At 44.4% G+C, this 12,804-nt stretch overlaps 1 protein-coding gene across 2 annotated transcripts; it reads left to right on the forward strand.

The window, feature by feature from the left end:
* The first annotated feature begins 1,438 nt into the window (after nt 1-1,438).
* PCNP (PEST proteolytic signal containing nuclear protein) lies at nt 1,439-12,279 on the forward strand. Of its 2 annotated transcripts, none has more exons than XM_068160723.1 (5): nt 1,439-1,542; nt 5,348-5,568; nt 7,572-7,646; nt 8,484-8,539; nt 10,388-12,279. In XM_068160723.1, exons 1-5 carry the CDS (start codon nt 1,488-1,490, stop codon nt 10,515-10,517), a joined length of 537 nt encoding a protein of 178 aa, XP_068016824.1. In that variant the 5' UTR covers nt 1,439-1,487; the 3' UTR covers nt 10,518-12,279. The 2 variants fall into 2 exon arrangements, with proteins under 2 accessions (XP_068016824.1, XP_068016825.1); XM_068160724.1 differs by lacking the exon at nt 1,439-1,542 and adding an exon at nt 2,806-5,324 and having other exon boundaries at nt 5,400-5,568.
* Nucleotides 12,280-12,804: the final 525 nt, after the last annotated feature.

The following is a 12,804-nucleotide window of genomic DNA, read 5'->3' on the forward strand; positions in this document are numbered from 1 at the left end:
GGTGGTTCTTCAAAGACCACCTCAGGGCTTTGGGTCTGCAGTGCTGGGAGGCCTTCCACAGTCTCCTCCTTCTTGGAAGTTTAGGTGCAACAAAATAAAAGAGACCTTTGCTCATCACTTCCTGCAATCCTGTTTCGGTGTGTAGATGAACTGCCTTTTGATAGCTGAATTAAAAACAAATGGTTCCCTTTCCAACCTAAGTTACACTGTGATACTGTGGTTAAAATGTAGCATGAATTTGGGAAGTTAAACAGTTTATTTCTAAGTGAACCTGGCATGAATCAAGCTTCTATTTGGAAGGAATAAGCTACATTTCATGGCTCCAACAAAAAAACCCCAACCTATTACCCACTTTTGTGTAACACTTTTATCTCTTTTCTGTCTAATGTAGATTTCTCAAAAGTTCTGGAACTTTTGAGATTCTCAGTAAAGTCCTATTTGTAAATACTTACCAGAGTAAAAAGCCCTTTGTATTTCTTACAGCTGAAAAGGTATGGATTGGTGTCTGAAAGGCTGTGTTCAGGCTGCAGAGCTACAGTGGGCATGTTGCTAAATACAGTTCTTTCTGCTAGCAGTATGTAGGATGAGGAATGACTTCTTTACTGGTGCTTAAGTCTTTGATTAGTCTAGTTGTCTACCCTGATGACAGGTGGTGGGTTTTGTCCTGAAAACTTAAAAAATTGGAGAATGATGATTTTTAAAAGTAGACTTTAAATATAGCAGGAGGTGGTGGTGATCCACACTCTGTCTTGCCTCCTTTGTTGGGAGGGGTTGGAAACTGGGATGTGCTGCCCCAATGCTTCCCTTCACCACCTGTGAAGTACAGGGGCTTCTGAGCATGGAGTTATAGACGAGCTTCCATTTGCCAAGCATGGTTGGTTACACACGTAGCTTTGCTTTGGGGTAGTGCTTTTGGCAGGGTTAAGTCCCTTTGAACCCTTGGCATATGGGCACCACCTCACTTGGACAGCCTCTCTTCCGCCTGTGAGGAAGAGATGTTGCAGAGCCGTGTGCTGCTGGAGTTATTTTGCCATTTCTCTATTAAATAAAACAGGCTGTTCTGACCCGTGAGCCGGTTTGCATTTTGTGGACGAATAAAATGACATCATTGTTCGCTTGGACTCATGTTCGTAAAATGCCGCAGGAGAATTTCTCAAGCGGGAGCGCTGCCTGGATGTGGTTTGAGCAGCTGTGACCACGCAGGGGTACAGCATGCGGCGTCGGGAGGGAGCGGGTGGGTGACGCTCAGCCTGCACCGCCGCGTCTTACCCCGTACGGGTGTGCGTCACAGCTCCGCACCCGTCCCTGCCGACGCAGAGGGCGTGCCTTCCGCTAACGTTCTTCCGTCTGCGCCCGAAGAGGCGGGGCCTGCCTGGCCGCCCTGGCCTCCGCCCGCGCTTTCTCTATGGTCGGGGGTGGGCCGCGGAGTGGCTGCGCCGTGGAGGAGCGACGCGCATGCGTGGCGCGGGAGGCGGAGGCGGGGGAAAATGGCGGACGGCAGAGCTGAGGGGGAGAAGGCGAAGCGGCCGCAGCCCGGAGGAGGTGAACATGTAGTGCCTCTTGCCGCGTACCTGTGGGGTGGGCACGGGGCCTGGGCCGGCTGCCCAGGCGTGGGGGGTTTAGGGGTCTGGGCCGTGCCAGGCCAGGCCTGGGCCGGGCCGTGCGATGTCCGGCCCTGCGGGGAGAGGGGGCAGCCCAGGCCTCAGGGGGCTGCGCTGGAGTAGAGGCCGAGGTCTGAGCCCGCTGTCCTCACGCTTGCGGATTAGCCTCAGCCTTACAGGAGCTTTTTTTTTGTTTCTATATATAAAGAAAACAATCGAACAGCTTCTCCTTGACCATGCAAAGGCGTTATTTTTCTCTCCATTAAAAACAATCCACGGAATACTTCTGCCGTGTGTGGAGAGAAATTTTACTGTCGGTGCTGGCAAGGATTAAGACAACGCCTTAGAAATTAGCACTTAGTAGCTGCGATGCCTTTAAAAGTGCATATTCCTTACCTGCTGTTTTAAGCATCCTGGGTTGGTTTTTTTGTTTTGTTCGACAGCAATCTGCAAACCTTCTGTTTCATTTTATTTGTGTTATGACTAGGCGTTCCTCTCATCTTCTGTGCGACTTGCTGTCAGTGCTCCTCAAATTGTTACTTACATGCTTCTCTCCTTCTTTCTTCCCTTGTCTTAAAATTGAGAAGACATTGCCTTTGCAAAAATTAACCTTTCCCTTTCCTGTTCTTTTTCGTTTGTTTGCATTGTGCCTGTAGGCAGAGGGCGTTTATTTGAGCTGTTGCAAGATTAAGCTTGTGAGCCAACGAGGATAGCCTCAACAGTGAATATCATTTTTGATAGCTGCTAAAATATGATCAATAATGCTTGATTTTAGGTAGTTTATTGACTTCTGCTTCTCAGTTGTTTGGGGGGGGGGATTTTTTCATAGGTTGGGTGATTTTATTTATTCTTTAGGGTATCAGTAATGGAGTAAGTGGATGGCATCATAGTATCATTCAGGGTTGAAAGGGACCACAAGGATCATCTAGTTCCAACCCCCCTGCCCTGGGCAGGGACACCCCACACTAGATCAGGCTGGCCACAGCCTCATCCAGCCTGGGCTTAAACACCTCCAGGGACGGGGCCTCAACCACCTCCCTGGACAACCCATTCCAGGGCTTCACCACTCTCATGGTGAAGAACCTCCTCCTCACCTCCAGCCTGAATCTCCCCACCTCCAGCTTCATTCCATTCCCCCTAGTCCTATCACTACCTGAAATCCTGAGAAGTCCTTCCCCAGCCTTCCTGTAGGCCCCCTTCAGATACTGGAAGGCCACAATGAGGTCACCTCGGAGCCTTCAGTATGTCAGCTATCCATACCACCTTGTGTGCTGATATGTTGGCCTGGAGGAAGGGTAATTACTCTCTGAATGAGTTTGGAAAGCAGTTTTTATCAAATCCTGATATTGTTGGAGTTTATCTTAAAACCTGATGGTTTATTCCCATCACCACCAGTGGTTGCACTCCCAGGGGCAAGAGATCCTGAACAATAATAGAATCTTGCAAGAAAAACCTCCCCCAACTTACAAAAGGGGGACTTTTTACAAGGGCTTGTAGTGATAGGAGGAGAGGGAATGGATTGAAGCTTGAGAAGGGTAGATTTAGACTGGATATTAGGAAGGAATTCTTTAGAGTGAGGGTGATGAGACACAGGAACAGGTTGCCTAGGGAGGTTGTGGATGCCTTCTGCTTCGAGGTGTTCAAGGCCAGGCTGGACAAGGCCTAGATCTATGAGGTGTCCCTGCCCTTAGCAGGCAGCTACATTTATGTTTTCTCCATAAACAGCTTCCTCTCCACCAACCCCAGCTGCCCTGCACCCTTTGTAGCTGTTTCAGCAAGTTAAGAGTATTCCTTTCAGCAGTCTACTCTTCATCCTGAGTGGAGCCTGGTAGAAGTAACACTTGGAATGCAGTGGTGGTAGGAGCTAATTTTGAGATAGAAGCTGTTTAATATTTTTGTGAGAAAACAGATGTGGGTAGATTGTGTTAGGCTTCAGCTTGTGCTTAGTGATAGTCTAAAATTCCTAGTCAAAACAGCAAGCTCTGATGTAATTAGCTGAATTCAAGCTAGCATTAGTTTAGGAGCCTGGACTGGTCCTGTTTCCCTGAGATTTGGACTGCTGTGGATTTCTTATGAAAAAGAAAACTTTTAGGCCCACAACTGAAGACTTTTAAGTCCAATGAATCTTCTACCTACCCTGGAATCCTGTTACAGTCTCTAGTATACCTAGACTGGACTTGTGATTTTATACTGTTTAATGTGATTTCATGGAATATCTGTAGGCAGATACTCCCTTGCAGGCTGCTGTTTAGGAACAGCATGCTGAGACAGCAATCAGCACCCAAGGTCACTTGTCTAGATTTTGCTTCTTTCTCTTTAGTCTCCTGATCCTCCTTTGTTTGTCACTCTCATATCTATCCTTTCTGGGTCAGATTTCCAGGGGTGCAGATAGGACAGTATTGTAATAAAATCAAATGGATTGAAGTTGTTCTTTTTTTTTGTGTGTGTGTGTGTGTGATCTGCTGTGCTTCCAAAGTTGAATAAATAGTTTTTGTTCTGGTCAGTTAACAACTTACAGGTGGAAGAATGGAGTAGAAAAGGGTTATTCTGCTTATGATTTGGGAAATACCAAAATACATAGAGATGTATATAGATCTCCCTAGTTTGTCTTGATGTTATTTGCTTTCTTTTCTCCTTGGAGCTGAAGTCTTTTTGATCCAAGATTCAGCCTGGCTTCTCTCCCATTGCTCTGTCTTAGCAGGGATTTGTTGTTGTTTTCTGTGTGGGGTTTTGTTGGATGTTTTCCTTTTTTCTTTAGCAGTGCAAAGAGCTTTCCAAATTTGCTGTGCTTGGAGGATGCTGTTTGCTACGTGAAATAATGATGGAATGGTGCTAGTTCCAGTTTTTCTTAGCCCAATACTATAAGGACTTCCCTGTCCACTGCCCAATGTGTGGGTTTGGGTGTTTTTATTTACCTTCAGCTACTCCAGTAATTTTCCTACTGCAGAAGCAGAGAAAAATGAATTATTTTTTTTTTTTGCTGAAGCATTTGCTGTGTTCAGAGTAAGTTTCTCAAGGACACCTTTGCCTTTTGGTCTAGCTGAAGAAGCCAAGCATTGCCCAAGGAGGACAGTGTGATTTGAATGTTTGGGGTTGTTTTTTTCCCCCTTTGTGGATCATTGTTAAGCTGCTGTGTTTTTCCATGACTTATAAAACTAGAAAAGATGAAATCTGTATATATGTTTTTCTAGTGCTGATTCCCTTCCTCAAGCAGGGCATGGCAGATTTATTACAGACGAGATGTGGGCAAGCAGTGACTTGAAAGATGATTGAGACAACCAACGTCATTGTAGCCACTTGCATGATTTGAGAGTTGTGCCAGGCGAGCCTAGAGACTGGCATGGATGGTAGGAATTTAGTAGAATTAATTTGAGTGTAGATTATCTGTTCTAGATTTGAAATTGGGCTTCCAATTATGAAAGCTTATCTATGGCATCTGTAACTCTAAAAAGATTTAGTCAGCTACATAAAATTTACTACATGCACTTTGACTTCCCTGCTCAATAAAGAGATGATGCTTCAAGATTGTTTTCCTGGCTCATACACAAGAAGTAGTGGAGTGCTTGCAGTTTTTTCCTCCTCTTATGTTGTTTTGCTGTCTGCTAAAATGTACAATGGTGGCAACTGTTGTCATTAAGAACTCCTTACCTATTGCACCCAAAGTATAATGCTTTTTGAGGTTGCTGCTCCCATCAATCTGCTCAGTAAAAATAGCTCATCTTGGTAAGTTGTTTCGACTTCACCAGGACCTGAAGAAGAGGCAGAAAAACCTGTGAAAACTAAGACTGTTTCTTCCAGTAATGGAGGAGAAAGTTCGAGTCGCAGCGCAGAGAAACGGGCGGCTAATGAAGAAGCTGAAGACTTTACCACAAAGCCTGCCCCTGCCAAAATGTCCAAGTTTGGATTTGCCATAGGCAGTCAGACAGCAAAGAAGGCATCTGCAATATCCATCAAACTAGGAGCAAACGTAAGTTGTGTGAGGGATTTCACTTTTAGGGAAGCTGAAGCCGGAGTGGGGGGAGGTACTTTGGGAAGGATTCCTTGCAGAGGAAAAGCCTTTATTTGCCTAAGGGTAACTTGGGTAGTTTCAGCAAGCACTGTGGGGCCTACTGGTCATGCATGTGTAAGTACTTCGAGGTGATTAATACCAACTCAGCTGTCTCAGTAAGTGTAAGACTTGATTGAAATGAACTGTGGATGTGTGAACATAATACAGAATAATTTTGTAATGAGATCTGATTAATCTGCAGTAATTTCCTGAGGGAAATGAGCAGAGTTGGTAAACTGTTCAGGCTATTTTGATGTTTCCTGAGGGAAATTAAAACTGTTCAGGCCACTTCAAAACGAGTGCTGAGAGCTTCATTGTATGGGATGACTAAAGCTGCAAGAGAGCAGGTACTCTCCTGGATGGTTTGCTAGGTTGCCTTCCACTCCAAAGATCTCATTTCAGCCTGGAGAAATCCTGTTTATTTTCTCTGTCTTTGCCTGTTCTTTGCAAGGTCAGTGTGATTAGTTTATGCTATAGGCAAGAGATTAAGCTTTGTCACTTTGACTGTGATCCTTGTTATGGTCCAGTACAAGGTATCCTTGTGCTTCATCAGATGTGGGTCTGCTGATTCTCTTTGTTACTGAGATAGTCCTCTGCTAGCTTGGGCAAGGACAAGCCAGATACTGCCTCTCTATTTGATACAGTGCGTTTACACTTCCCACGTACCACCGCGATGGTTACGCTAGAAACCCTTCTCTGGATTTAATTCAAGCTGTAATTGTGAAGCTTGCACCTGCAGTGCCAGCATTTACAGATTGCAGATGATAGAAAGAGTCCTCCCTCCCTCCCTTTGAGATGGGAGGGAGATGTTGACTGGCAGCATTCTAGGTTACAAGTGTAATCAGGTCACTGCAGACTTTGGAAAAAATGACAAAGCTGCCTTCTCTGACCCACTAGCCAGCTCTGATTTCTCATGTAGAAAGATACTTCCAGTGGCAATAAATTTGGCTCAGGGGTGTCTGGCTCACTGAATTTAGTGGATGGCTGACTGCACCAAACTGGACAATGATGAAACTTACCCTGCTGATTTTCAGTATATCCCCCCAACTCCCTTGGTGCGTTGTACCTGCTCCTGTGGAACTGAAGGTCTCAACAGTGGCACAGCATTTATACACTCTGGGTGAGGAAAAGCTGTAGATGCTTTTGTAAGGACTTTGCTGCAGTATCAGTTTCAAAACTGAGTGTAGACTAAATAATCCCCAAGAAAGTACAAATGGAGGAACCACTGGTTTTGGCTGGTGTTGATAATTGGCAGTACTGGAGAAGCAAAGTGTTACTGACGACTTCATTATTTTTTTCAGTGGTATGAAAACTGATTTTGATATCTCTGCTGCAATAAATGTAACAGCTGGGAGTTTGAGAGCTTCTTGCTCTTTTAAATACAGAAAGGCATTTATGGGAAATCAAAATAATACCTTTTTAAAGTATCAAGCTGACTGTGAGATGCACACAGGCTAGTTTAAAAGTACTGATTCGTTCTAAGCCAGGAAGCTGTTCTGTTGTTAAAAAAGTAACCATGTTCATCTTCCTGGCATTGACAGGTTAGAATGCTCCAGAAGATTCATGGCAAGTGACACAGTGACATTTTGAATAGCACAACTTGTGCAGGTTCTGCTTTGATTGTTCACATGATGCAGCAGTGGCTGCATACCCCTGCAGTGTGCTAGAAAGTTAAGACTTGCTCCTGGGGAACTGTAATATGAGAGGGTTTGGCTTTTCAGAGCACATCTAGCACAAATGAGCAGACCTTTTCCTTTTTTGTTAGAGAGGAACCTTTATCAGCTTGATTCAAACAGAAACACTTCTTCTCCCCCCTCATTGCCCATTCAGTGGAGATGTTCATTTGACCAAAATATTTGATAGACCAAGGACAGCTTTTGTTGGGTTTTTTTTTACTTACCTGTGCATTTGCTCTTTTTCAGAAGCCTAAAGAGCCTGTTCCAACCCTTGCTCCAAAAACCCTTTCTGTAGCAGCAGCTTTCAATGAGGATGAAGATGTGAGTAATAAGCTACTGATCAATGTAATTTAAAAGTACCCTTGGTGTGGGTTAGAGGTAGGCAGAGAGAGTGGATCTTTTGAGGTTACTTAGTTTCGTAGTTTCATTCAGGGTTGGAAGGGACCACACAGATCATCTAGTTCCAACCCCCCTGCCATGGGCAGGGACACCCTACACTAGATCAGCCTGGCCAGAGCCTCGTCCAGCCTGCTCTTAAACACCCCCAGGGACGGGGCCTCGACCACCTCCCTGGACAACCCATTCCAGGGCATCACCACTCTCATGGTGAAGAACCTCCTCCTCACATCTAGCCTGAATCTCCCCACCTCCAGCTTCATTCCATTCCCCCTAGTCCTATCACTACCTGAGATCCTGAGAAGTCCTTCCCCAGCCTTCCTGTAGGCCCCCTTCAGATACTTACCTAAAGGTCAGGGATTTTCAACCTGGAAACATCTCTTGTGTTGCTGTTTAAGAACATACAACTTTGTAGCTCTGTGTTGGTTTAAGAAATCATTGAAGTGCTAATAACCTTTCCCTAAGAATGAGATGCACAACACAGTTCAAGTTAACTCTTGCTTTCTCTGGGCTTGATAAAGGGGAGGAGAAGAAAAGCTGTACTTGTCTTGTTTGGTAAATATTTTATCGTCATGCTAGCGCTCCTTCTTATTCAGAGGGGAGCAAAGGGATTTGTATTTCATTCCATAACCTTGTAGAACTTCTAGTCCTTTGTCACTTTGGTTTCCTGCAGGGCTGTAGTCCATACTTCATTGTGTCAGGCATTTGAAATATTCAAAAGGAAGAACCCAGACACGCTTCTAACCTCATTTCTCTTTGCAGAGTGAACCAGAAGAAATGCCTCCAGAAGCCAAGATGCGCATGAAGAACATTGGAAGGTAGGTCAGCTTTGAACTGTGGGCTGGAGAAGGGCGAGTGTGAGAATAGCTCCTCCAGCACAAGTCAGATCTTGCAGATGGTTTAGGAAGATAAAAAGATGGTTTAGGAGAAAAAAGGTTCTAAACCTTTTTTCTCAAGAAACAAGATTTTAATACAGGTCTTGTCAAATACTTCAACTGTAGCTTAAAATTAGTAGTTTGCACTTTGTATCTTGACAGTCTTCTGAGGAAGAAATGGCTTCTGTGTCACATAATCACCAGGATTGGAAAAGACCTCTGAAGATTATCAAGTCTAACCATTACCTAACTCTTAACCAGGGCCAGGAATACACCATATCCTTGAGCACCATCTCTAGAAATTGTTAAATAGAAACTCCCTATTCTTCTTGGAAAGTTAGTTGATGAGAGCTGCTGCTAGACTTTGTATCTTTCTAGCTCTCCATTTTATCAGTTGCCTTGAAATCAGGTAGTCTGCTCAGATTTGTAGACTCACATGCAAGGGCAAGATGAGGATCACCATCTTTCAGAGAGACAATACCTTGTTTACTTCTGAAACAAATATATATATATATATAAAATTCTGCTTGCCACAAATTTGAGACAAGAGAGGGCCAACCCTAAAGCTGTATTTGCCCAATGGCCTAAATGTCCCTAAAAGGATATTTTCAGAGGATATATTTTAGAGATGTTTTAGAGAATGATAAGCTGCTCTTAAAGTCAGTCCCCTGGAGGCTCACTACTGGTTAGTGAGTATTTTTTTTTCTCAAGTAGTAGATTTGGATCCTCTGTTTTTTAGCATTTACAACAAATTCTTCACCATCTGACAGCAGTTACTGCTAATCCCACCTCTTCTGCTGCCCCATCTCACTGCTTTGAGTTGAGGGGCTGCAGTGAGACTGGTTCTGGGGCCAGTTATGGTTGCTAATAGTGAGGAATCTTTCATATCACAGAATGTTAGGGGCTAGAAGGGACCTCTGGAGATCAAGTCCAGCCCCCCTGCCTAAGCAGAATTACCAAGGGCAGGTCACAAAGGAATGTGACCAAGCAGCTCTGGAAAGTCTCTGGAGGAGATTCCATCATCTCTCCAGGCAGCCTGGTCCAGGGCTTCAGCACCCTCACAGGAAGGAATTTTTTCCTTCTTTTGAGGTGGAACTTCCTGGGTTCCAGTTTGTGTCTGTTGCCCCTTGTCCTGTTGCTGGGCACCACTGAAAAGAGACTGTTCCCTTCTTCCAGACACCCACCCTTCAGACATTTAATAAGATCTCCCAGTCTTCCCATCTCCAGGGTAAACAGCCCCAGATCTCTCAGCCTTTCCTCATCAGATGTTCCAGTCCCTTCATGATTCTCATGATTCTCATAGCTTCTGTTGGACTTTCTCTAGTATATCCCTGTACCTCCTGAACTGAGGAGCACAGGACTGTACACAGTACTTCAGATGAGGCCTCTCCAGGGCAGAGTAAAAGAGGAGGCCATAGAAAGATGTAACAGAAAGAAATGTGTGGTAGCTTCAGGCAGCAGGTTGGACTTGAAGTTGGTGTTTCAAGTATGATGTTACCCAAATTCATAGTATCATAGTATCAGTCAGGGTTGGAAGGGACCACAAGGATCATCTAGTTCCAACCCCCCTGCCATGGGCACGGACACCCCACACTAGATCAGGCTGGCCAGAGCCTCATCCAGCCTGCTCTTAAACACCTCCAGGAACGGGGCCTCGACCACCTCCCTGGACAACCCATTCCAGGGCTTCACCACTCTCATGGTGAAGAACCTCCTCCTCACCTCCAGCCTGAATCTCCCCACCTCTAGTCGAGCTGACTTTCTCAACTGCCCTTGTTCTGCTTCTCACAGGGATACACCAACCTCAGCAGGACCAAATTCCTTCAACAAAGGAAAGCACGGTTTCTCTGACAACCAGAAGCTATGGGAACGGAATATAAAGTCTCACCTTGGGAACGTCCATGACCACGAAAATAACTAAAGGATGTGTATGGAGAGATGGGTGTCTGGGGGGAGGGGAGGGTGTAACATTAAAGGAACAGTTTCCTTTTTTAAGAATGGTATGAGACTATCTTTGGAGCCACTTTTTTAAGCTTTTTTGAGTGGTACACTAATAACTGAGTTTGCAATTAGAGGTAATTTATGTTTTGTACACAGATTTCAAGGCCTTTGCTAATTTTTGTAGTTCCATGTGATTAGTTTCAAAAAAAGGTTAACAAACAATAAAAGGAATTGGAGTGGTACCCTTTTAAGATATATACTATTATTATTTGTTTTTCTCCTTCCAATTTATCTTTTCCTTAATTGGTCAGTGGTGAATTCAGGTGGATGGAAAAAGGTTACTGTCTCTTTAATCAGGTTCACATTGAGTGCTCTGGCATTCTCACAGTCTGGCTCCCTCTTCACAACAGGAGAAACAGCTGACTCCTAGGAACACTGCTAAAAGGAGTGAGGATTGTCTTGTGCTAGAAGTGTTACTGGACTATTAATTTGGTTCTAAACTGATGCAGGAAATAACAAGAACCTGGAATTACTTCATGACTTTGTTTTCCTCCCTGCAGTCACTTTTGGTTAAGTCTCTGCGAACTAGGAGTGACATTACTCTGAGTGGCTCTGGTAACTTAGCTCTCGTTTTGTTTCAGACTTTATGTAGGATGTGTAACCTTCCGTGGCCTGTTCCACCCTAAGGAAATGGGCCTTGTCTGTATATTAGATACAGTCTGTAAAGAATATTCACTGCAGAACTAAAGAAGTATTTCTCAGTGTGCTCCTCTTAAAATCATTAGCTTTGAGTAGTGCTTTGTTAGCAATTCTTCGTGGTACAACAAAGGCCGCCACCAAAAAGAAACCAGACAAGCTAATGTACATGAAGCTTCACATTTGGTTGAAATATTTTTACTTTACTATGCCTAGAAGGAAGTAAAAGCCACACCAAAAATTGGTAACACACTGCTTAAGTATGAGAGATCTTGAGATGCACTTTCCCTCTCTTGCCACTTAAAGCAAAACGCCTTGCTGTCTCTGACCTCAGTGGACACTATCAGGCTTGAGAACACCACATGCTGGACTTGCAGTCCTGATGCTCCTGAGCAAGTGTCAGCTTTAGATACAAAACTCAGCCTTTCCTACCTGTCTGCCTTCTGCAGTCATTTTCAGCAACGATATTTTCTGGTCAGCTTCATTTCCTAGCTTTTAGACTGCAGCACAGCAATGCAGGATCTTCAAACTCAGTCTAAATTTCAGTCTCATTTCCGTTGCGTTGTTTGAAAGCATTCTACAACAAGACAAAATTATCAAGAGCAACACCACCCACCCCCATCCCCCCCAAAAAAAAAACCAACCCTTGAAGTTCATTTTAAATACCTGATAGTGTCAACCACTCCCATTAATTTCAGCCTGGAGCTAGTCATAGACTTGGCTACGTTAATTGATTTCATCCTGCCTCTCCAACCTTCACGCTTAGAAGCTGAACACCTCCGAGTGCAGGAAGGAAAGTGCATCTCCAAGTGTTATTATTATTTTTGGCATCATTATTATTATTATTTTAGGAAAGCTCTGACCACTTAGTTTGTAAGTTCTAAAAACCAACAAAAAAAAACCAAACCAACCAACCTATTTTTTTGTATTTTTGTATTGTATGTGTATTATTTTTTCTTTCCTTTTCCTTTGGAAGTCTGATGCAGTCGAATACCTGTAACTATTTTTCTTTAAAAGCCTTGTTATAAACGTAACCTAAAAACCCAGACTTTATTTATTTCTTTATTTTCCATAGCTGAAACCTTTGGTTTGTTTTAAAAAAGGCAAACACCACTGCCACAGCTTGCAACACTGACTGTCAGGACCTTCCAAAAAGGGATCTGGGACTTACCGGGAAAACGAGGCGAGGTTGAAATGAAATATTATGGCCAGCAGGAGCTGGGAGGTCATTCTGCCCCTGTGCTCAGCGCTGGTTAGGCCATACCTTGAGCCCTGTGTCCAGTTCTGGGACCCTCAGTTTAGGAAGGAGGTTGAGATGCTGGAACGTATCTAGAGAAGGGCAACAAAGATGGGGAGGGGGGTTGGAGCACAGCCCTGTGGAGGAGAGGCTGAGGGAGCTGGGGTTGTTTAGCCTGGAGGAGACTCAGGGGTGACCTTATTGCTCTCTACAACTACCTGAAGGGAGGTTGTAGACAGGCAGATGTTGCTCTCTTCTCCCAGGCAGTCAGTACCAGAATAAGAGGACACAGTCTCAGGCTGCACCAGGGGAGGTTCAGTTGGATGTTAGGAAG

Source organism: Melanerpes formicivorus, unplaced genomic scaffold, assembly GCF_026170545.1.
Source record: "Melanerpes formicivorus ecotype bairdi unplaced genomic scaffold, bMelFor1.0.p_v2 SCAF_51, whole genome shotgun sequence".
NCBI lineage: Eukaryota > Metazoa > Chordata > Aves > Piciformes > Picidae > Melanerpes > Melanerpes formicivorus.